General features: G+C 42.0%; 1 protein-coding gene across 4 annotated transcripts in view; it reads right to left on the bottom strand.

The window, feature by feature from the left end:
• The window catches only part of HDLBP (high density lipoprotein binding protein), a 783,060-nt gene that overhangs the window by 536,993 nt on the left and 221,404 nt on the right, over window positions 1–24,663 (bottom strand). For all 4 annotated transcript variants that reach the window (XM_033958794.1, XM_033958796.1, XM_033958797.1 and 1 more), the window contains exon 7: window positions 23,907–24,122. In XM_033958794.1, coding sequence (XP_033814685.1) covers window positions 23,907–24,122 — 216 coding nt within the window. The remainder of the gene's footprint in view (window positions 1–23,906; window positions 24,123–24,663) is intronic.

The raw sequence follows: 24,663 nt of genomic DNA, 5'->3' as shown, positions 1-24,663 counted from the left end.
AACGCCATGTCCTTCTTAAGGTACGGCGACCAATATTGGACGCAGTACTCCTGATCCGGACACACCATCGCCCGATACAATGGCAGGATAACTTCTTGCATTCTGGTTGTAATACCCTTCTTGATTAAGCCTAGCATTCTGTTTGCCTTCTTAGCGGCTGCTGCGCACTGTGCCTTCGGCTTCATTGTCATGTCCACCATTCCCCCCCAAGTCCCTTTCTTGGGTATTCTCATTTAATAACATCCCTCCCATCGTATAGCTGTACCTCGGGTTTCTGTTTCCCACATGTAATACTTTACATTTCTCAATGTTGAGCTTCATCTGCCATCTCGTCGCCCATTCCCCTAGTTTGTTCAAGTCCCTTTGCAATTCTTCATAGTCCTCTTTAGTCCGAGCTCCACTAAATAGGTTGGTGTCGTCCGCAAATTTTATTATCTCACACTTCGTCCCTGTTTCTAGATCATTTATGAATATATTAAATAACAGCGCCCAAGCACTGAGCCCTGCGGGACCCCACTCGTGACCCTCCTCCAGTCCGAGTAGTAGCCCTTCACTCCTACCCTCTGTTTCCTACCCGCCAACCAGTTTCTGTTCCATCTATGTACGTCTCCTTCTACCCCATGGTTCTTTAGGTTCCGGAGTAGGCGTTCATGGGGCACCTTATCAAAAGGCTTTTTGGAAATCTAGATATATGATGTCTATGGGGTCTCCTTTGTCCATCCGTTTGTTAATTTCTTCGAAGAAGTGCAATAAGTTCGTTAGGCACGATCTCCCCTTGCAGAAACCATGTTGGCTGCTTAGCAGAAGTTTGTTTCTTTCAAAATGTTCATCGATGTTTTCTTTTATCAGTACTTCCACCATTTTCCCCGGAACCAAGGTCAGACTCACCGGTCTGTAGTTTCCCGGGTCACCTCTTGATCCCTTTTTAAAGATGGGCGTAACGTTGGCTATCTTCCAGTCCTCCGGGATCATGCCTGTTTTCAGGGATAGATTGCAAAATTGCTGCAGTAGTTCCGCTATCTCCTCCTTTAATTCCTTCAGAGCCCTTGGATGGATTCCGTCCGGACCTGGGGATTTGTCAGTGAACATTCCCTTCGTGTCTCCATCGTCCAGTGGTCCCACCTCCTTAAAGGTTGCTTCCCTTTAACATATCTAAAGAACGGTTTGAAATTTCATGCTTCCCTGGCTAGCCTCTCTTCATACTCTCTTTTGGCTTTTCGAACCACTCGGTGACATTCTTTTTGATACTTCCTGTGCTCTTTCCAGTTCCCCTCAGTTTTGTCCTTTTTCCATTTCCTGAATGAGTTTTTCTTATTGCCTATCACTTCCTTCACTATTTTAGTTATCCATGCCAGGTCTTTTGTTTGACTCTTTTTGCACCCCTTTCTGAATCTGGGGATATACAGATTTTGCGCCTCGCTCACCGTGTTCTTGAGAAAAGACCACGCGTTTCTACTGTTTGCCATTTTTTTGAAGTGTTCTTAAGTTTCTTTCTTACCATTTCCCTCATTGCTTCATAGTTTCCTTTCCCGAAATTGAAAGTTGTCGCTATGGTTCTCTTTCCTTTCGGTATTCCTACCTCAATTTTGAACTTGATCATATTATGATCGCTGTTTCCTAACGGACCCACTACTTCCTACTTCCTTTGCAGGTCCCCTTAACCCATTTAGGATTAGGTCCAGAGTGGCATTTCCTCTCGTTGGTTCTCTAACAAGCTGCTCCATGAAGCAATCTTGTGTAGCCTCCAGGAATTCTGTCTCCCTAGCGCATCTTGAGCTTCCAAGACTCCAGTCTATCCCGGGATAGTTGAAGTCTCCCATAATAACTGTGTTACCGCTTTTGCATTCTCACTTCATCTCGGCTTCCATTTCTTCATCGATATCTCTGGTTTGCCCAGGTGGACGATAGTGTAGGCCCATCTTTATTTCAGGCCCTTTCCTTCCCGGTATTTTAACCCATAGCGATTCCAGCTTGTTGGTCGTCTCTGCTGTGTCCATTTTTGTTGATTGTATGCTTTCTTTTATGTATAGGGCTATTCCACCTCCTTTCTGTCCTGACCTGTCCTAGCGATAAAGCTTGTACCCCGGCAGTGCTGTACACTTCTCCCTTCGTATTCGCGGTTTCTGCACTCGCGGTTTCACATAATTGCGATTTTTCGTTGGGTGACTCCGCCCCCCAAAAAAATTACATCATGATTAAAGTTCCTTTCCTTTTGCTGTAATGTAAAAAAAAGTTAAACTTTTACCAATAATCACTCTGCTTCCATGATTTCTCCTACAAAATCGAAGTTTCAAAACTTTCACCCTGAAAATCGCTGTTTCACATCGTGCACAGGGAAAAACACTGTTTCCCAGCATGCATAGAGAAAATCGCTTGCCTGCCCAAAAGCATTCTGAATCGCTGCTTGCCTGCCCAAAAGCATTCTGAATCGCTGCTTGCCTGCCCAAAAGCATATCTGGGATATTGCCTCTCCTTCAGGAACAGGTCATGGCTACAAAGCACAAAAGTTCAAGTGCTACTGAAAGTGCTCCCAAAAGGAAGAAGGTGAAAACCTTACAAGAAGAGATAGAATTATTGGATATGCTTCAGAGAGTAAAATCCTCTTCCGCTGTTGCTCAACATTATGGCATTAATGAGTCAACCGTTAGGTACATAAAAAAGAATGAAAAACAAATTTGTGAAGCTGTTCCGAAGAGATTACATGTTGTGCGAGATGCCAATCTCTCCTGCACGGAAGCTGGAACATTTTTGTGGGTGCAGGATTGCTACAAAAGGAGAATACCTATAGACTCTGTGATGATAAGAGGAAAGGCAAAGTCTTTGTATGAAAACTTGAAGAGCAGGGAAGGTGGAATGTCACAATCCAACGACTTTCTGGCCAGTAAAGGGTGGTTTGATAAATTCCATCACAGGTATGGCCTGCGTAATGTTAGAGTGATAGGAGAAGCAGCATTTGCCAACCAAGAAGCAGCTAGAGAGTTCACTGCTACCTTTAAGCAAATTATTGAAGATAAGGGATATGAACCTGAGCAGACATTCAATGCAGATGAAACTGCTCTCTTTTGGAAGAAAATGCCACATAGGACATTCATTAGCAAAGAGGATAAGCGAGCACCAGGTTTCAAGGCTGCAAGGGATAGATTGACCATGCTGCTTTGCGCAAATTCAGTAGGCCATATGATAAAGCCAACACTGATTTATAAAGCCGCAAACCCCCGACCCTTGAAGGGAAAAGATAAGTTCTAGCTGCCTGTTTACTGGATGAGCAACAAGAAGGCTTGGACAACAAGAGCTCTGTTCCTAGAGTGGTTTCATCAGTGTTTTGTGCCAGAAGTAAGAAAATACTTGGCCAATAAAGGAATGGAATTCAAGGTTCTGTTGGCATTGGACAATGCCCCTGGACACCCAGACTCACATGAGTTCCACATAGAGGGTGTTGAGATCGTCTACTTGTCCCCCAACACAACATCTATCATCCAGCTTCTTGACCAGGGGGTAATAAGGACCTTCAAAGCACACTACACACGGTATTCATTAGAGAGGATTGTCCACACTATGGATGAAGGCCACAACGTTGAAAACATCATGAAAAATTGGAAGGAATTTACGATTGCGGATGCAATCAAAATTATTGAAAGAGCGGTGAAAGCTGTCAAGCCAGAGACAGTGAACTTGTGCTGGAAAAATCTTTGGCCTGAATGTGTAAAAAGGGATATCAATGTAAATATCACAGAGCCAGGCCAAGAAATTATGGAAGGCATCATTGACTTGGCAAAGCAGGTGGGTGGGAAGGCTTTGAAGATATGCATATGGAGGATATTCAAGACTTAATAGACACCAGATCAAATGAACTAACAGAAGATGATCTCATTGACCTGACCGCTCCTGAAGGAGAGACAATACCAGATGAAGAGGAAGAAGGAGGAGTAGAAGAAGAGGTGCCTGAAAACAAGTTTACACTGGATAATATTGCAGAAGGCATACGCAGGTTTAATGGTGCGATTGACTTTTTCTATGACATCGACCCATCCATGGTACGTGCGTTAAAGGTGAGGGAGTTAGCAGAAGCAGCGATTTCTACATACAAAAATATATAAAAAGAGATGATGAAGCAGAAGACCCAGACAGAAATCACAATGTATTTCCCAAGGATACCTAGAGTCAGTGCCTCTCCATCCACTGCCTCACAATCCACCTCTTCCACCCATGAGGAGGCATCACCTTCGTCTTCCTCATACTGAAGACCCACTTCCACTGCCTGAGGAGGCCCCTGGTGCTCGCTTGTCCTCTTAGTCTCCTCCTCCTGCAGTGCTTGTACTGGACGATGAGGATGAAGACACTGCCCCTGTTGCACAATTATCTGCTTTGTCTCCTTCTCCTGTGGTAGTTGTACAGGACAATGAGGATGAACACACTGCCTAATTACAGTACAGTACTGTACAGGTATTCCAGTATTGCACTTTAAGTACAGTATTGAACATTTCTTTTTTTCCTTGTTGGGAAAGCAGTACTGTACAGTATTGAACTTTTGTGTTTACCCTGAGATTATTACAGTACTTGTATTGTTCAATAAATATTGTTACAGTATTCGAAAGTTAATATGTACAGTACTGTATCGTTATTCCACCAACATTGTGAATATTTACTGTATAGTATTTAGTTGTAGTCCTTTCCATAAACCGCGAATATGAATTGTATTTGTTAATCGCGGTTTTAGTAACAAAACCGCTATCTTTTACAAAAAAACGTGATTAACAAATACAATTCATATTCATGATTTTTCCATATTCGCGGCTATAGCTGGAACGTATCCCCCGCGAATACAGAGGGAGAAGTGTATCCCATTTGTTTTCTTCATTCCACCACGTTTCAGAGACTCCAATTATGTCTATGTCCTCTGCATTGGCCATGGCTTCCAATTCCCCCATTTTGTTTCTTAAGCTCCTTGCATTAGTATATATGCAATTTAGATCCTGGTATTTTCTTGTCTTCATTTCCTTTCCCAGTGCTTCGGTCTTTATTGTCTTCTCTTTTGTTACATTCCTTCTAACCTCCTCTTCTGGGTTAGTCGACTCCTGCAATTTGTCCATTGTTTCTTCCCAGTCTTTTTTCCCCTCGGTATCTTCACGGGATACCTTCTTCTGAATTGTCAACGCTTGGTCGACTGTTGGCTTTCCCCTTCTTTATAAAGTTCTTTAAAAAAAAAAAAAGAAGACCTCGGAGTCAGCTGAATCTAGGTGATGAGACACCAAAAAGATTCAAAACCAAAACCCAAAGATAGGAATACTGGGTAATGCAAACATATGGGACAGCCGACTCAATGAACAATGGATACGAAAGAACAGGAAAAATAATTTTGTCAGGAACCAAAGCATGATTTGCTGGCAAAAAATTGCGTAGATGTAAGTGTAGACACTGTCCTAGAAAGCCGATACTATGGATCATAAAAGAAAAATGACAATGGCTGATTGTGTAGAAAAACACCTTTTAAGAAACAGATATTCTGACAGTTCTCACGAAGGCTGAAAAAGAACTGTAAATAGCCGTAAAATGAGAAAATCAGTAGAGGGGAAGCACATTATCAAAGAATATTACAATAATTATGAAATTCCCTCCAAAACTGAAAAAATTGTTAACAAATTTGTTCAATAATCCTCAGGAAAAAAACTCAAGTTGATAAGAGGGTTTGTTTGTTTTTAAACTCCTGAGGAGGAGCTTAGTAAAGTTTGGAACATTACTAAAAATGGAATCTGATCCATGAAAGAATATATCTAAGAAAACCATTAACTGAACTTTTATAAAATACTGTCTTGTGATAATAGCTCGTTAAACTAGATAATCAAAATAAAATATTTTGTCGCAGCATAAACAGGAAAGGAGAAATAAGAGAAGTGGTTTGCAGAATAATGCCATATGTGACATAAATACTAACCCCATGTCTGACATCCTGTACTCTCTTACTATAATTTAGAAGAGAAAAACAAAGGTAACCTGAGTTTAGCCATGCATTACCCCCCAAAATTGAGTAAGTACTCCTGAACCAATGGCATCACTGAAGGTAAGGAGATACAAGAGTTAGTTACCAAAGTAAACAAAAAAAGGCAATGAGCCTGCAGAGTGAAGAAGATGAAGAGAAGCTTCATATGAAGTAATAGAAATACCTCCAGAAAAAAAGGTCACCAACATCAAAAATCAAACACACTGGATGAATTGGCAACCAAGAGAAAACTCAATCTAATATAATAAAGCTCTAAGCGCACATGCGCACTCCCACCTGCGTGCTCCCGTTTTCCGTGCACTGTAGGGCACCTCAGGTAGGAGTGCGCATGCGCCTAAATCCCCCGAGGCAGATGTCGGCCGCCGCAGCTGTCGACAGCTGTCAGCGGCTGCAGGCCGCAGCAGAAGATGACGCGAAGGAAAGTGGCAGCGAGCCACAGTGTCTCCAGCGACCGTGTCCCTGCCTCTCTGTTTCCGGGCCGCAGCAGAAGATGACGCGAAGGAAAGTGGCAGCGAGCCACAGTGTCTCCAGCGACCGTGTCCCTGCCTCTCTGTTTCCGGGCCGCGGCGGAAGATGACACGAAGTAAAGTGGCAGTGAGCCACAGTGTCTCCAGAGACCGTGTCCCTGCCTCTCTGTTTCCGGGCTGTGGTTTGTCGGGACCGCAGGAAGGGGGGGGAGGGACTAAGGGAGCCGGACAGACCGCGGGAAGGGAAAGGGGGGGGGTAGGGGAAATGCTGCTGCTGCACAGGGAAGTGGTGGGGGGAGGGAAATGGAGGGGGAGGGAATGCTGCTGTGGCTGCTGCACAGGGAAGTGGTGGGAGAGAAATGCTGCTGCATAGGAGGCAGGGAGACAGACAGATAGAAACAGGACCGCCATCAGGGCAGTGCTACCAGTCCTGCATTCAGGGGCCTGGAGCTGACAGGGGGCCCGGGCTCCCCCAGGGTCCTAGGCCACAGTTCTTCAACCGCCGGTCCAAGTGGCGTACCTATGGGGGGGGGGGGGGCGGTCCGCCCCAGGTGCACAGGAGAGAGCTGGACGGGAGACCCGCGGAGTTCAACACATCTCGAGCCGCGAGGCTCGTCTTCTGATCCTACCTGCACTGCCGCTCACATATAGCCGATCGCAAGTGTTCCCCGATGTCAGCACTGACGTCGGAAGAGGGCTTAAGCAAAGCCTGCCCTCCGACGTCAGCTCTGACGTAGGAGAATACTTCCGGTCGGCTATTTGTGCGTGGCAGGGCAGGCAGGAAACAAGCCTCTCGGCTCAAGCTCCGTTTTGTTGAGAAAGTTGCAAAGATGAGCTGGGAGGCAAACGCGGAACACAAAAGGAAGTGCATTTTGGACACAAGGCATGGACTTGGGAGAGAGAAAGGGAGGGAAAGAGATGCTGAGGTGGGGGATGGAATGGGTTTTTGGACACAGAAGGCATGAACTTGGGAGAGAGGAAGGGAGGGAAAGAGATGCTGAGGTAGGGGAGGGAATGTGTTTTTGGACACAGAAGGCATGGACTTGGGAGAGAGGAAGGGAAGGAAAGAGATGCTGAGGTGGGGGAGGGAATGTGTTTTTGGACACAGAAGGCATGGACTTGGGAGAGAGGAAGGGAGGGAAAGAGATGCTGAGGTGGGGGATGGAATGGGTTTTTGGACACAGAAGGCATGAACTTGGGAGAGAGGAAGGGAGGGAAAGAGATACTGAGGTGGGGGAGGGAATGTGTTTTTGGACACAGAAAGCATGGACTTGGGAGAGAGGAAGGGAGGGAAAGAGATGGTTGTGTACACGGGGAATAGAAGAAAGGAGAATTTTTGGTCATAGGGAGTGAGTGAGGTACAGATAGTGGCATACCAAGGTGGGGGAGGGTGGGGGTGGGCGGTCCGCCCTGCCCCGCCCCGGGTTTACGTCCCAAGGGGGTGCACAGCTGGCCACCCTCCAGTATTCTCCCTAGGCCGGCAAACTGTGGCTCTTTAGCCACTTGAGTACCACCGCCGCCATCGGGAACAGGCCGGCGCCAAGTTCTCCCTGCTTTTCCCTGTGGGGCCGACCAACTCTCGCCACTCGCGTCAATTCTGACGTCAGAGAGGACGTTCTGGGCCAGCCAATCGCTGCCTGGCTGGCCTAGAAAGTCCTCTCCGACGTTAGAATTGACATCGGGTGGCGAGAGTTGGTCGGCCCCACAGGGAAAAGCAGGGAGAACTTGGCGCCGGCCTGTTCCCGATGGCGGCGGTGGTACTCAAGTGGCTAAAGAGCCACAGTTTGCCGGCCTAGGGAGAATACTGGAGGGTGGCCAGCTGTGCACCCCCTTGGGACGTAAACCCGGGGCGGGGCAGGGCGGACCGCCCACCCCCACCCTCCCCCACCTTGGTATGCCACTATCTGTACCTCACTCACTCCCTATGACCAAAAATTCTCCTTTCTTCTATTCCCCGTGTACACAACCATCTCTTTCCCTCCCTTCCTCTCTCCCAAGTCCATGCTTTCTGTGTCCAAAAACACATTCCCTCCCCCACCTCAGTATCTCTTTCCCTCCCTTCCTCTCTCCCAAGTTCATGCGGGGAAGAGAAGCAGGGCGAACTCAGCGCTGGCCTGTTCCCGATGGCGGCAGTGGCAGCCTATTCCCCAGTGGCGGTGGCAGCATTTTCCCAATGGTGGTGGCATAGGGGAGGGCAGGGAGAAAGAAAGAAAGGGGGGGAACAGGAAGCCAGACAGAAAGAAAGGGGGCAGGGTGAAACAAAGAAAAATGGGGCACGGAGAGAGAGAGAAAGACAGACATACAGAACGAAAGAGGGTGTGGAGAGAGAAAGAAAGAAGGGGGCAGGGTGAGAGAGAGAGAAAAACAGACATACAGAAAGAAAGGGGGTATGGGGAGAGAGAAAAAGAAAGAAGGGGCAGGGTGAAACAAAGAAAAAGTTTGGGGAGGGAATGAGGTCTGGAGGAGAGGAAACATACAGGAGGCTGAAAGAAGGGAAGAAATATTGGATGCACAGTCAGAAGAATAAAGTGCAACCAGAAACTGATGAAATTACCAAAGGTAGGAAAAATGATTTTATTTTCAATTTAGTGATCAAAATGTGTCTGCTTTGAGAATTTATATATGCTGTCTATATTTTGCACTATGGCCCCCTTTTACTAAACTGCAATAGCGTTTTTTAGCATAGGGAGCCTATGAGCGTTGAAAGCAGCGTGGGGCATTCAGCGCAGCTCCCTGCGCTAAAAACCGCTATCGCGTTTTAGTAAAAAGGGAGGGGGAATATTTGTCTATTTTTGTATAGTTGTTACTGAGGTGACATTGCATAAAGTCATCTGCCTTGACCTCTTTGAAAACCCGCGGAATATAAATGATAATTAACATTTTCTCTGCGTACAGCGTGCTTTGTGTTTTTAAAATTTTATTGTTGGTTGATCATTTTGACTTGGCCACAAAGGTAAGGGGGAGGGAAGGAGGGGAGCTGCTGAAAGACATCTAGTAATCCTTGAAGGCTTGACTGTGCAGGGAATTATTTTTGTAAAATCATGTTTTGTTATGTGACTGGCATTATTTAGACTTTAATTTCTATGAATGAATAGAATGAAAATGATATAAATTACTTGCTTGTTTTTATGTGCGTGCGCTGAAGGAAAGTGGAGAGAGAGTGGGCTGAGGACGCTGAAGGGAAATGGGGAAGAGAGAGTGGGGAGAAGATGCTGATTTATAAATTGACAATTGTACAGAATATTGTTTCTTTTTTATATTCATCCATAGCTGCATGTTAATGATGTGCTCATATGCACTTATTTATCATCATAACATATACATCATCATTAACATGCAGCTGTGGATGTGTAAGGACAGGCTGAGGAGGATGGATGGGAAGGAAGGAAGGTGCACATATCAACATATCGTACATTTTTAACATGCATGATGCAGCTATAGGCAAGCTGAGGAGGATGGGATCATACAGATGTGTATGTTCAGATATGCGCTCAGATGTGTAGTTTTTTCTGATATATTTATTAAGCTTACAGTATTTATAAAAACACATTTAATACTTGTTATAAAAAATATTGTGCAATTGTGATCTACTTCTGGCCTACAAAGGTCAAAAGAAATCCTTAACTGAGATTTTACATTCAAAAGTGAATTATAGCTACTAGCACTATTATTTATTAGTTATTTATTATGTAGATGTTTGTTATTAGTTCAGTATTAGACATATGTTAGTTTAGAATAGATAAGTATAGATTAGTTTAGTTTAGGTTAGGGCCCTGCTGAAAGAGTCTACCTTGACGTGGTTGCAGGCTTACAAATCTTTTGGTCAAAGAGTGTGGCGACAGAGAAAAGTATGTGTGTATTCGGCCCATGGAAGAAGGGGGGGTTGGGGGGGAAGGGGTGCGTGGGGGGCCCAATAGGATTGCTCAGTAAGGGGCCCAGAAATTTCTGAGGCGGCCCTGGATAGAAAGAAAAGAAGAAAGACACAGGGGCAGGAGAGACACAGAAAGACAGACAGACAAAGGGGGCCAGGGAGAGAGACAGACAGCGGGAGGGAGAGAGACATATATTCTAGCACCCGTTAATGTAACGGGCTAAAATACTAGTGTTGTATAAAGATGTAGGCAATGATGAAAAACCAAATGAAGAAAACTTAAATTACTGGAACAAAAGCGTAATAGCAGAGGTCCAGCAAGAAACCAATTTAAACTCATAATGAACTCTTGTATGCAGATGTTTGTTTTTTGTTTTTTTTTACCCATAGTGTTTTTCCACTGTTTAAAGCAGTTTATTATGTTATTGCAGTTCTTGTTGATTCTTGATTGTGCAGAATTTGTATTTCTATTCTATTCCAGGCATACTACTATCAACTGCTGGTATGTTGATTCTTTGACACCATTGTCAATATGTGTTGATTCAATTTGCATCTTTATTGTTATGTATTGATGTCATTAACATGTTTTTCCCTGAATGTGAAGGGATTCCACAATCCTGTGAAAAGGCTGAAACTTTTGCGTTATATTGAACAACACAACCCTGATATTATATTCTACCAAGAAACGCACCTCACTGATGCTGAGGCCCTAAAGATTGCTCCACGGTGGGTATATGCTCCTCTGTTCTCTCCATCTGTTGGAAGGAAGAATGGTGTGATTACGCTGATTAGAAAACGTCCAGATGTCAAAATAATTACTTCTTCACATGACATGGATGGCAGATGGCTTCGTGTCACTTTAGCAGTGGGCAATTTTACCATACACACCTACAATGTCTACGCACCAAACCAAGACTGTCCTGCTTATTTTGAGGCTTTGGCTGATGACATTAGCAATGTTGCTTCTCATCCAATATTAGTTGGTGGCGATTTCAACTTGATTCTGAACCCAGAGAAAGACAGGAAATCTAAGTCTTCTTACAGAAAATCTAGAGCTTGGCATTGCTTACAAAAGCTTTTTTATCAACTGAAATTGGTTGACCCCTGGAGACTGCACCATTAAAAGGAGGAGGCCTACACTTACTTTTCCCCACCTCATGCATCCTACTCAAGAATAGATTTCTTTCTACTAAGCTATTCATTACTGCATAAGGTGGAATCCGTTGACATCCAGCCAATATCTGTATCGGACCACTCTTCTATTACAATCACTTTGAAAGATATTACTCCTCCGAAAACGCCTGGTATCTGGAGGTTTAATTCCTCGTTGCTACAAGATTCCACTTTTATAGAGTACATTAACATGCATATTGGTGAATATTTTGTCAATAACAAAATTGCAGAGACCTCTTGGCAAGTCACATGGGATGCATTTAAATCGTATATTAGGGGAATAATTATATCCTATGTGGCTAAGAAAAAATCTGATTATAGAAGAAAATTAAAAGAAATGGAAGTACGCATTTCGACATTGGAATCTTTACATATAGCTGATTCTTCCAATATCACTTTACAATCTGAACTAAATAAGCTACGATACGAATATAATTTACATTTAAACTGCGGCTGCATCTGAGGTTCTTCTTCAATCTTCACACTATTATGCTACCTCTAATAAGGCTGGTCATCAACTAGCACAATATTTGAAGTTGAAATTGGAAAAAACAACCATACCAGCCATTAAAAAGACTAATGATGAAACTGTAACCTCTGACGAGGAAATATGTCATCAGTTTCATTGCTTCTATAGGAACCTGTACAAATCTGAGATTCCTGCAATGTCGTCAATAGAGGATTACCTAAACAATCTCAATGGGCCCAAACTAGATGAGTCTGATGATAAGTTGTTGTCTGCACCATTGGAATTGAATCATTTCAAAGAGACTCTGAAATCCATGGCCAAACATAAAGCTCCAGGGCCGGATGGACTACCAGTGGAGTTCTACCTGGCCTTTCAGGACACGTTATTACCATTTCTATCATCTTATTTGAACCATCTTATCAGTAAAGGAGTGGCGATGGGTTCATTTACTGAAGCTCTGATTATTGTCTTACCGAAACCGGACAAAGACCCTCTGTACGTCTCAAACTATCGTCCTCTGTCGTTGATAAATATTGATGCCAAGCTATATGCGAAATTATTGGCGTCTAGACTACAACTTTTTTTGCCAAATTAATCCACCCTGATCAAAATGGATTTATGAAAGGACGCCTTGCTAGTGATAACTCACGATTATTCTCACATATTATATCACAAACAACAGGTTCGACTTCATCCTACGTCACCATTGCCTTAGACGCAGAAAAAGCCTTTGATCGGGTGGAATGGTCATTTCTCTTTAAAGTATTGTCTTGGTTTGGTTTCAAGGAATCCTTTATTCAAATGATAAAAGTACTGTACTCCTACCCGACAACTAGACTTCGCATTAATAGTGTCTTATCAGAATCCTTTCGTCCATCAAGAGGCACGAGACAAGGTTGTCCGCTGTCGCCGTTGCTGTTCAATTTGGCTTTGGAGCCACTGTTGATTGACATCCGAACTAATGCTTCCATCCGAGGTTTTCAACTGGCTGATTTCAATTTCAAAGTGACTGCTTATGCAGATGATGTACAAATCTATACTCTCTTAGAATCCATTCCGACTATCCTAAGTACAATAACTGCATACTCCTCAGTCTCTGGTTATAAACTCAACTTGACTAAATCAGAAGTCATGCCGCTTTCTGGAGTGCCTTGTGGTGAAGACATCGGGTCTCTGGGCCTTAAATATGCCCCTACTAAACTGAAATATCTAGGGATTTATTTTGGAGTTTCAGTTGAAGAGACTCAGGACTATAACATCTCTTATATCATGGATATCATCAATCATACCACTACCAGATGGTCGCCACTAAAGTTATCCTGGTGGGGTCGCTTGGATTCCATTAAAATGGTTTTGGCACCAAAAATCACATACATATTGTCAATGATTCCATTTCTATTCCCTCTTACTGCTTACAAGAAATTTGAGGCCGCGCTAGTCAAATTCCTATGGCATGCTAAAACGCCTCATATTGCCCTGAGGAAACTAAAGTGTACCAAGGAAAATGGAGGTGTTAATTTTCCTAGCCTCTATGAATATCATGTGGCTTTTTTGTGTAGACAAGGATCTCACTGGATTCATGATACCACAGATTCACAGACACCTGCTTGGCTGAATTTAGAACGTGCCTTAATACCTAAAGAAAATCTAAGATACTTACCATTTGCTCATAAGGAGCATGTGACATGCAGTAATGTTATACTATCTTCTACTGTAACTGCACTACAAGAATTGGATAAAATTGCTCCCATTCAATGGAATAGCACTACTAGTTCATCTATATGGCGAAACCCTTGCTTGCAAATTCAGGGTCGCTATATTGAATGGAAATCCTAGCGCAGGAAGGGTATATGGTCCATCAGTCAATTGTTACTTGATCTTCAATGTATGGATTTTGCAACATTGTCCAAGTCTTATAATATAGAATCGATTCACCATTATGAATGGCTTCAATTGAAACACTGTTTAACAGCCTATCTCAAAAAAACTAAACTAACCACTGATGAACCTACTTTACTGCACTGGGCTGTCCTTATCAATGCTATCACAGGGCAAGCATCGGCTTGGTATAAGCTGTTGCACAAACATAAAAATACTCCTCCCGTAGTGCTGTATGACATTTGGGCTCATGATGTTTCGGTTCCAGTGGAACAATTTGATTGGAAATAAATTTGGCTTACATCATTTAAAGCTCTAAAATCATCTGCCATTTGGCACACTATACTGTTCTTTTATCATCGAGCATACTGGACGCCACTCAAATTGTCCAAATAAATTGCTTCAAATAAATGTTGGTCATGTATGTCAGATGTAGGAACATTAGTACACATGATCTATAATTGTAATCATCTACTACCGTTCTGGTCTGATGTGTGGTCTACTATTAGCCAGATTTTACATATTAGTGAGGATATATCGCTTGCTATTGTTATTTATGGGGCTAGTGCTTTACAGAAACATCAACTAGATAAATATGAATCCAGATTACTAAAATGTTTACTTCTTATAGCGTTTAAAACCATCTTATCTAATTGGAGGAACTTTTCATTGTTACATCATAACTCTTGGTGGAACACGGTTTGTCTCTTTTCCAAATATGAATGGATAGCAGCTGAAAAGACTAATTCTTGCCATACCTATAACAAAGTATGGTCTCCTGTTTTGACATATTGCATATCAACATAGATCGTTACATCTGTGCCTGTATAGTTATTTGTGTATCTTATTACTGTTCTTTTAAAAATATGGTGCCCTACAAATATTCTGTATCACGACCTTATCTAATCTTTATTTGTTATTACCTGCACAACTACTATCTCAATGCCTGTTTTACTGCAATACAAGTTTTGTAGTTTTCTGTTTTGTGTTTTGTACTGTTTACAAAATTCAATAAAACTGATTGAACTTAAAAAAAAAAATTGGAATTTTTTTTTAATTCATTGACGGAAGTATGAGTAGAAAGAAGTGTACACCACAAGATTTCTCACCAAAATATATAAGGAAAAAAGTAGAAAGTCTAAAAGACCAACTACTCTGCTGTCCCGCAGGGCCCTAAACTCTTGTCTCTGATCAAAGCAAGAAATAAACCACTCTGCAAGACCATTAAGAAATGGCTGTAGCAGAAGATCACACAAGCAGATCACCGCCTACAAGTTTTTTATGTTTCTTTTTAACCTCCAGGGCACGTAAAATGAGATTAATGGAGAAAACATTCATTACCACTTGAGCCTAGAGATGAGAAAGCGAGTCTTACAAAGACACAACTGCGCAATGGTAGCAGAAACAAAGCTACTAACGACAAGAGGTAAAAAAAGATAGGTAACGCTAAAAAGTCAAGAGGTCACTACATGTAACCATGTAGAGAAGACGTCTGTACTGAATAAAAGGAATATAAAGCAGAGGAGCTGATATAAAGGTACAGTACAACCTAATTTAGGCATTAGAATAATAGCGAACAGTACCATGTGATGCTTTAAAACTTGCATGCTCAAAATCAAGTATATACATTTCCTCTATCCAGAGATAAACAAATTAAAAAGAAGGACATGAATGTGACCTGTGTAGATAGAATGCAGAGCATGAGCAGATCTAGAATTAAAACTTATCCATTAGGATGTTGGAGAACGCATTGGTATATTACCATACAGCACTTTAACATGAGACCATTTACTGAAAAACTGCGGTCCAGAGACTTTCATTTGAAATAAACTGGAGAAAATGAAAACACATCCTAAAAAGGATGTGGCGGTCTCCTCCCCTACAGCCACTCCCAAACATCTGGGTTTCTTTGGAATAAAAAAAAGGAGGAGATTGCGTTAAAGGGTGTTGTGGATAATGTACTTTAAAAGAATAGGAGAAACATATAGGGGGAAAAAATACTTCAAAGAAAGTCTAGGAGTTTCCTGGACAGTACTGTATAAACATTGATGGTACAGTAGAAGGAGAGTGGCCAGAAAAAAAAACCTGGTTGATCCTGCTTAAAAAAGATACAGCAGAGAACCATTCTACTGCAAGAATGTCCATTGCCCTTCATCTTTGAAAGTTTGTATGCAGAAAACAGGAAAAAGACCACCTTACATGCTTTACACCCATGGTGGTTTTTCCTTTTTTTTTTTTTTTTTTTTTGAAAAGACTAATTTAACAGGCTCTACACCCATGTTAGATTCCCCCAGTAACCACAGGGGAAAAAAAAAACAACCAAAAACACACCTTACAGGTTCTACACTCCTAGTGGCGATATCCCGATGAAGAATTGAATTTGATACCCTAAAGCCCTCAAAATGCTAAGCTTAGGACCGGTACCCAACAAAGAAGTCTCCAGAAGCAGGTCAAAAAGACTGAATTGGATTCTGAGAGGTAGATGATGCCTCATGATATCATGTTGACAAATCATCAATGTCAATGAAGAATCTCGATGAATGAGGAAGCTCAGTGACAACGTGATCAAAATGTTGGCACCGATGTCAATGCAGGAGTCTTTGTCGAAGGTTCTGGACCCAGAAAGATGCTCCAAGACGAATTCCTCTTATACGCGAGTCTACACAACAGAGACCATCAGGGAATGAAAGTCCAAAGGTTGTTGGAAATTAAGAAACTTGAAATGGAATGCTGCCATGCTGAGCCTTGATGAAAATAAGAGTCTGGCTTTAGGGAAAACCGATGTCCAACGAAGAGAAGCATCGACGACATCAATACCTGACTTGTGTGGCACTGGGCCGACGAAACGGAATAGTCTAGGAAACTTGGTGTCAAGAGTAAGCAGGTCATAGTCAATGTAGCACATGCTAAGTATAGATTAAAGCCATTGATCCCTTAACACATATCCCACGCTTTGAGTAAAGTGGGTATCAGTGTGTTGAAGGGATCGAGGCGGTGCACAGAAGGACCAAACCAGTGTCGATGGAAAAGTATTCCTCAAAGATGCACAGTTACATCATTGGATCTAGGAGAGATACATTGGTGGAAACGCCCCTGTACTGATATAGAGCGATGTTTGAAAGATGACATCGACCAGGACTTGAAGAACGTCGATACTAGGAAGAGCGACATTTGATGATAGAGTCTGAAGCAATACCTTATGCCTTTTGAGAACTATGCTCATGCTAACTGGCACCGACGAGGTTGCTGATAGTGAAGTAGAGATCAGACTACCCAAAAGTGAACCTCCTGCAATCTCCAAGCATGTACCGATACCTGACAGAGTGTGTATCAACGGTACCAGCAGGTGGAGTTGTATCGATGTAAGACAGCATCTTCTTGGAGCACCATCAATGTCCACCGAGGATAATAAAGTAGTATGATTATGGTCATGCCTCAGGTGTCAAAGCGCGAATGCCTGAAAAGGCGATGCGCTTGCGCTTCATAATAACAACCTGTATTTCCCCCAAAGCCAAGCATCAAGCAGACTCTATGCTTAATGGCAGGACTCTGTCCATTAAGCATAGAGTCTGCTTCGAAGAAAACTCAATGCTAATTGTCATCGATGGGAGCAGTCCTCCGATACCAGCTAGACCCAGGAACTGGAAGCCTGACTACAGCCCTATATGTGAAATAAACAAGGAAAAAAAACTGACATTATTAAATAGTGTTTTCCTTTTTGAATCTATAGCCCCGGAGTCTGATACAGTTGAAGAGGGTAAGCTGGGCTTGAGTAGAAAAGTAGCTGAAAATCCATCAATGATCACAGATGGAAGTTTGTGTGAAGGCCGCAAAGTAAAAAGTTTAAGGAAAATCAAATGTTCCTTTATGTATCTACTATTCTTCACTAAAGAAAATCAGTAGAAGAGAAATACTTTGAAAAAGAATTAAATAAAATATAAACGGGAAGGTAACTCAGAGAAAGAAAATATATGTCTGCTTTACTCCAAGAAAAACGAAAAACTGATGACCCCGTGAGCTGACGTCAGGCGGGAAGGCACTCGCATATGTGCAGTGCGGGCAGTTTAAAAGCTTGCTAAAGCTTAAAGTGATACTACACTTTTCACTGTCCATACTGGGGGAACCATGGATGATGTCACCCACATGTGAGAATATGCTGTCTGCTTGTTTAAGGATAAAAATATTTTCAAACATGTATACTCCAGAGTCCTCTATAAATGTGCCTGCTTAGCCTTCAAGATTCTACATGGCGTCCTTCCTCCCGTTATCCCTCTCTTCTGGAATTCCTCAAACCCGCTCTCTTCTAGACCCTCCCAAAAACTGAAACTATCTTTCCCATCTATAAAAGGTATATCCCGCGCAGGAAAACTTGGAACATCCCTCCCCTTTAGAACCACGGAACTCTGGAACAACCTCTCATCCCCGCTCAGAAATTCTAGCTCCTTCCAATCCTTCCGTAAACGCTTGAAAACTTGGCTCTTCTCAAAAATCTAATCTCCTCCCATTCTCTAGTACCCTGCCCCTCTCTATCTTCTCAGTCCCTCTCCTATATCCCTTCTTTGTAATTTCTTTTCCCCCTAACCTCTGTAAACCGTGCCGAGCTCTGCGCATGCGGAGATGGTGCGGTATACAAACCTAAGGTTTAGTTTAGTTTAGGAAATAATTTCATATGTAAATTTGAGTATTTTCAAACCTGGCTGGCAAATATTTGTAAAATTCAAGTAAGCCAACTTCATTGTATTTTGTCTTCAAATCTGAATCACACTGGATCTCAATTACTTCCATTTGCATTTGATTAGGTACTGATTCTATATTTATTGAAAAAAAAAAACAAAGAAAACTTGTCTTTAAAAGATTTTAAATCTGCAAATCTTGTTTCAAACTCAATTATAAGGCTTACATTTTTTTCTGTGTACTTTTTTTTTGTATTTAAGTATTTTTATTGATTTCAGTATTATATCAAGTAATCTTGAACAGAAAGCAAATTTAACCAAAGCATATTACAATCATATAAATCCATACTTAACAATGTTAAGCAATACAAGAAAAACTATTATGGTAAAATTAGCTCAAGTCCTCATTAGATCCAAGAATTAATTGTGAGAACATAAAGAAACAATCAAAAAGGTAATGCTATTCCTATAGATCAGGAAGGAAGTTACTATTTTCTTTTAGAGCTCAAACTTGAGTTTTCTCTTTGTCCAGGTGGGACATCGCCAGAAAATTAGTCAAATGTTGGGGCTCAAAGAATACATATTTAGTTGAGTGATAACGGACAATGCACTTACAAGGGTGTCTCAAATAAAATGTAGCCCTCAATGAGATGACCCCCGATTTCAAAAGAAGGAAGTCACGTCTACGTTTTTGCGTTTCTCTTGTAACATCAAGGAACATTTGAATTTTATAGCCAAGAAATTCCTTTTGTTTATTCTTTAGAAATAGTCTCAATAACCAAGATTTATCAATAGAAAGAGCCAAAGTGGCTACTAATGTTGCAGGTTTTACCACTTCCTTATCTGACTTCTCCAGAATCTCTGTAATATTCAATACTTGTCCTTCAGTAGGCTGAGGTTGCTGTTGATGCAGAATTTTGCTAGGGAAATAATAAACTTGGACGAATGGTGGAAGATTACCTTCCGGAACTTCTAATAAATATCTCCTGAGCATATCTCTAGGTGTTACCATAGTTATTCTTGGAAAGTTTATCAATCTCAAATTACTACATGCCTGATTTTCTAATGACTCCACTTTTCTTCTAAGTTGTCTTTAATTATAGTTTCCTGGAGTTGTTTAATTGAAACCATATCCTGCTGAGTCTTTTCAAGTAAACTATTAGAAGAAGTCATAACCAATTTTAATTATTCTAATTCTTCCGAGTGGTGGATAAGTTTATTTTCAATCTGTTGGAAATTGGGACTAATTACCTTCCCAAAATTTGCTACCAGGTCCCAGAGGGCTTCTAAGGTCACCTCAGCAGGTAGCTTGTATTGTAGTGCAGAGTCTCACTTTCCTTGGTTTTTCTGGTTTCTGTTCCTTCTGGTTCAATCCTCCTCCGGGTGTTGTAGATCCCATAGAGTCTTCCCTGGAGGTTGCCCAAACCGGGATCTCCATTTCCAAGCTTCCCGATGTTAAGTTGTCTGCCTCTGGGGAAAGTAATACCCCTTCTTCCAGGGTTTCCTGACCCCTGGGTGAGCTGGCCAACTGTGGTGGAGGAGGCAGTGCTCTAACATCCGGGCTAAGGGTGATGTCTGGCCCAAGAGGAGTCCCGTTGATCTCACTCACACCCGGGATCCTCAGCGGGCTAGCGTTCAGATTCGCAGCATCAGCTCCCTGCATCCTCTGAAGTTCTTCAATGTTGCCGAGGGACGGCAACTCAGAGCGCTGTGAGGCGCCAGCAGCGCTCCTGCTTCTCCTCTTCGGCATCGCGTCGCAGAAATGGGTACGAGCAGGACGGGAACTGTAGTCTCCAGCCAAAAACCATGCAACTAGAAGAGCTTCAATCGGCGGCGTGTACCAGATCACTTAGGCAGCGGCCATCTTGGATCTACCTTTTCTGTGTATTTTTGATACAATGCAATTTCACCTAAACTTGATTTATGTTGCATGTCAGAAAGTGCATTAAAATCTTAATTTTTCAACTGCTTTTCCCAAAGAACTAGCTTACATTGGAATGTTTTAACTTGATCACACATGTTTATATTGTTATATCAACCATAATGGATAAATCTTGTAACCATACTGGATCAGAAAATAATGTTGTATCTTGATTTTTTGTTATTAAAAACAGATATATTTCTTCTTTCAAGTCCCAGAAATGTTTAAGGATCTTGGAGCAGGATAGCCAATGTACCTCAGTAAAGTAGGACAAGCCGCAATATTCGCTTTCTAATTCTCTTAAGAAAGCAAAGAATTGTCGCCAATTTAAGCCTCGAGATCTTATGAAATTGATAATTTTTTTTGTCAACACATTTTCCATGTTTATTACCTTTATGCATAACTAGTGTTTAAGCCCGTTACATTAACGGGTGCTAGAGTACATGTCTGTGTTTTTATTTTTTTATTTGTCTCTCTCTCCTTGGATGCTGTCTGTCTGTCATTCTTTCTGTCTGTCTCTCCCTGGCCCCCTGTCTATCTTTATTTCTAACTCTATCCTCTTCCCTCAATCCTGCATATGCCCTTTTTTCTTTCTCCTCCCCACTTCCTTCCAATGTCTGCTCCCCCTGTCCCTCAGACTTCCATTCAGTGGCTGTCCCTCCTCTCCCTCACACTTCCATTCAGTGTCTGTCTCCCTCTCTCTACCCCTTCTATCTACTGTTCACCCTCTGTCTTGCCCCTTCCATTCACTGCCCTCTCTTTTCTTTCCATCCAGTGTCCGCCCTCTCTCTTTCTGTTCCATATGGCATCTCCTCCTTCCTTTCTCCTTTCCTTTTCCCTTGGTCTGGCATACATTCCTACTTCCCTCCATGCCCTGCCATCTCTTCTTCCCTCCAAGCCATTCTCTCCACCTCTGCTCCCTTTCCTCCTTGAACTTCATCGGGCAGCAGCAGCAGCAGCATTCACAATTCACTGCTGTTGCCAGCTTCAGGTCTTCCTCTCTGTTGGGTCATCTTCCTGAAACAGAAAGTAGGCATGACCCACCTGAGAGGAAGGCCTAAAGCCGGCAACAGCAGCGAATTGTAAACGCTGCTGCTGCCCGAAGAAGCCAGGCCTTGAAAAACCCGAGGCAGACCGCTTCTCTTCCCTCCCAGCCCAACCCCCGCTGACTCGGCTCCCTTACCCTTTCCTATCCCCGCCTGCGTCACGGAAGCAGCAATCGGGGTGGCGAGGACACTAAGGAGACTGTAAAGGTGTTGGCATGCGGGAGCGCTCCACGAAGCCCTCCTCCCGGCAGCCGCCGCCAGCACTAATCGGGGCAGTGAGGACGCGGGCAGGGAGAGAGCTTGCCTGCGCTTCCTCCAGCGATTGATGAGTGAGGGCTGGAGGAGGGGAGTGGCCAGAATTTTCCCTGCCGCCGGATTGGCTGCCACGGATCAGAAATCACGGCGGCAGGGATCACGAAATTTGAAGAGCGCATGAGCGCTCTAGGGTTTTATTATATAGGATACTTCTTGATGTATAATGCAATGTGTATGATGAATCTGTCATAAGTTTCACTTTGTTTTTTTCACAGTAATGCTACAAAACTGTTGGTTTTTCTGGCCACTGAAGGAACTCCATCTGTAGCTACAGAAGTCCATAAACACAAATAAATATTTCTTGTCACATTGTAGTGCCACGTATCAGTACTAGTTCCAATAATTCCTCAAAATATTGAAATTTGGATACTTACCTTGTACTGGCTTGTAAGACCAAGGGGTGGGGGGTTGGAATAGATTTGTGATGTTTGCAATCCTTTTTGTGTAAGCTGTTTTACTTGTTCTGTTTGTATATGCAGTATAAAACTCTAATAAAAATTATATTTATTTATTTAGAAATTCATGTCGCAAGCATGAAGAATCACAGCCAATTGAGCTATGCCCCCAATGTCTGTATTCTCATCACAGGCAATGGAAAAGCTTTGAAACTAGATGATTTTGCTTTGATATGATCACTTAAATTGCCGGCCAAATCAGTACAGTAATTCTATCTGCAACTGTATTTTGAGACAGAGATTGATTGAAAAACCTTCACACTTCCAGGACAAGATTTCTACAGCTTTAATTAGACATTCCTTGATGAAATCACCTTCGGTAAAAGGTTGAGTGTTTAGCTATCAATTCCGACAAAGCGTAGCTTGCATGCACCGCCTCTTCACTTTCTTGTGATACTTTAGTAAACATGAACTGTTTTTTCAGTCCCAACTTGAGCTCTTCCAATTTTTATTGTCTCATTAATCCTTCGTAATTGTCATATTTTGATTTATGCTGTTCATAGTGCTGTTTAATGTTATATAACTTTAGCACACTAATAAAATGATTTACTTGATATGAAATAATGCTATCTTTTACTTCATAGCAAAAAAAATACGCCAATTCCCACTTTTCTTGGAAATTTCAATGATCAACAATTTTTTGTTTAGTTTAACTACCACTTGGTTTTGATAAACACATACTGAATACAGAGAGCTGAAATAAATGAGTAATCGTTAACACAAAAAAAATTTCAATAAAAATCAGTATCTTTTCTTAAATATTAACTTACCAGACACAGAATAATTGCACAAATGAATAAGTGCAACGTAAATAAACCTACACTTGTATTTTTATTGTACTTCGAAGGTGAAATATTTCCTGTTAGTTGCACCAAGCAAGTCAATACAAGACTAATGGCATGGTAGGTATTATCGTCTGATTCACTGCTAGTATTAGTTGGGGGGAAATGGTGCGTTATGACTAGAGGCTCAAACTTGTCTCGGTTACCAAAGGTGTCTACATCATAGTACTTAAGAATAAGCAACTAGTTATACTCATACATTGTATCGTTGTTTTCATCTGGCTTAAATAGACGACTGCTCAGCACCGATGGATTGCGGGAGAAATTTTGTGACTCTAGTTATAACTTATTGGATTACACTGGCTGGGTCACATGTGGCCTGTGGGCTGAGAGTTTGACATGCTTGCTGTAAAGGGTTCTAACTCCCTCTTTAAGGTAGGAGAAGCACATGCTCATAAAAGTGTTTGAATTTCTGCACTCCCAGATTACAGGAAGGGATTGAATACTTAGTATACTGAATCCGGAAGGGACATAACAGAATAGTGTCTTGTGCTTAAGCACTTTGAACAGAGGCAATATTAGAAATCTGATTTTACCTAAAAAAAAAAAAAAACACCCCAGCTTATTTTTATAGCAATCAAACTCTACAGGATCTCAGCAAAGTTATTCTTATTTGTGTCTTGTGGATCAATACAAAACATCTACCCATTTAAAAGCAAATCTAAAAAGGAGGTTATATATTTACCCAAGCCACTAATCTGCCAAAGTTTATACAGTACTAAGGTTTCCCAAATTGTATTAAGCCCACCCTGCTTCATTCTCTTCTCTCAAATGACAGTTTTAGGTATGCACACACACCTTTTCCTCATAGATCTTCCTGACCCGTGCCACAGCTTGGGCAAGTTGCTCTTTCTCACCCGTGAAAACAATCTCTGTCTTGTTGACACTAGGGGGTGGAATGTTGATACGTGTCCCTGTTTCCTGCATGATTTCCGTCACAAGTTTATTAAAAGGGCCAGCAATAAAAGGATGATAAACCTTCTCCACATCCAGACGCTCCACAGCACGCTTGTCCTGAAAGATAAAGATCAGCAAATTAGACAAAATATGACCATGCATGGCTTGAGTGGGGAATAGATGTTGATGCTCTGAAGTTATCTTTACACATTTTAATCCGACTATACTCAGATTATTCCCATCCCCTACCCCTTTCCTTGTCTAAGGATACCATCCTTTATTCTATTCCATATACATTACATTACATTACATTAGGGATTTCTATTCCGCCATTACCTTGCGGTTCAAGGCGGATTACAAAAGGTTAATTTAAAAAAACAGAGTTACAATGATTAGCTAGAGAGGTAAGTTGTAGATCTTATAAACATTTAGCGGGTTGTTGAGGGTGAGGTGGTTTGTAAGAGAGTTAATAGGTGGTCATAGTGGAGATTCTTTTGTTATTATTAGTGCAGTAATGGGTAGATCAAATGTCAGTTTTAGAGTTACTAAGAGGTCGTGGTGTTATTGCTGCTTCAGGAATTTCTTGAAAAGTGTGGTTTTTATTTCTTTTCTGAATGTCCTATAGTCTGGGGTGGTCATCAGAAGGTTGGAGATCTGG

Source organism: Geotrypetes seraphini, chromosome 9 (assembly GCF_902459505.1).
Source record: "Geotrypetes seraphini chromosome 9, aGeoSer1.1, whole genome shotgun sequence".
Taxonomy (NCBI): Eukaryota; Metazoa; Chordata; class Amphibia; order Gymnophiona; family Dermophiidae; genus Geotrypetes; species Geotrypetes seraphini.
This window is presented reverse-complemented; position numbering and strand designations above follow the sequence as displayed.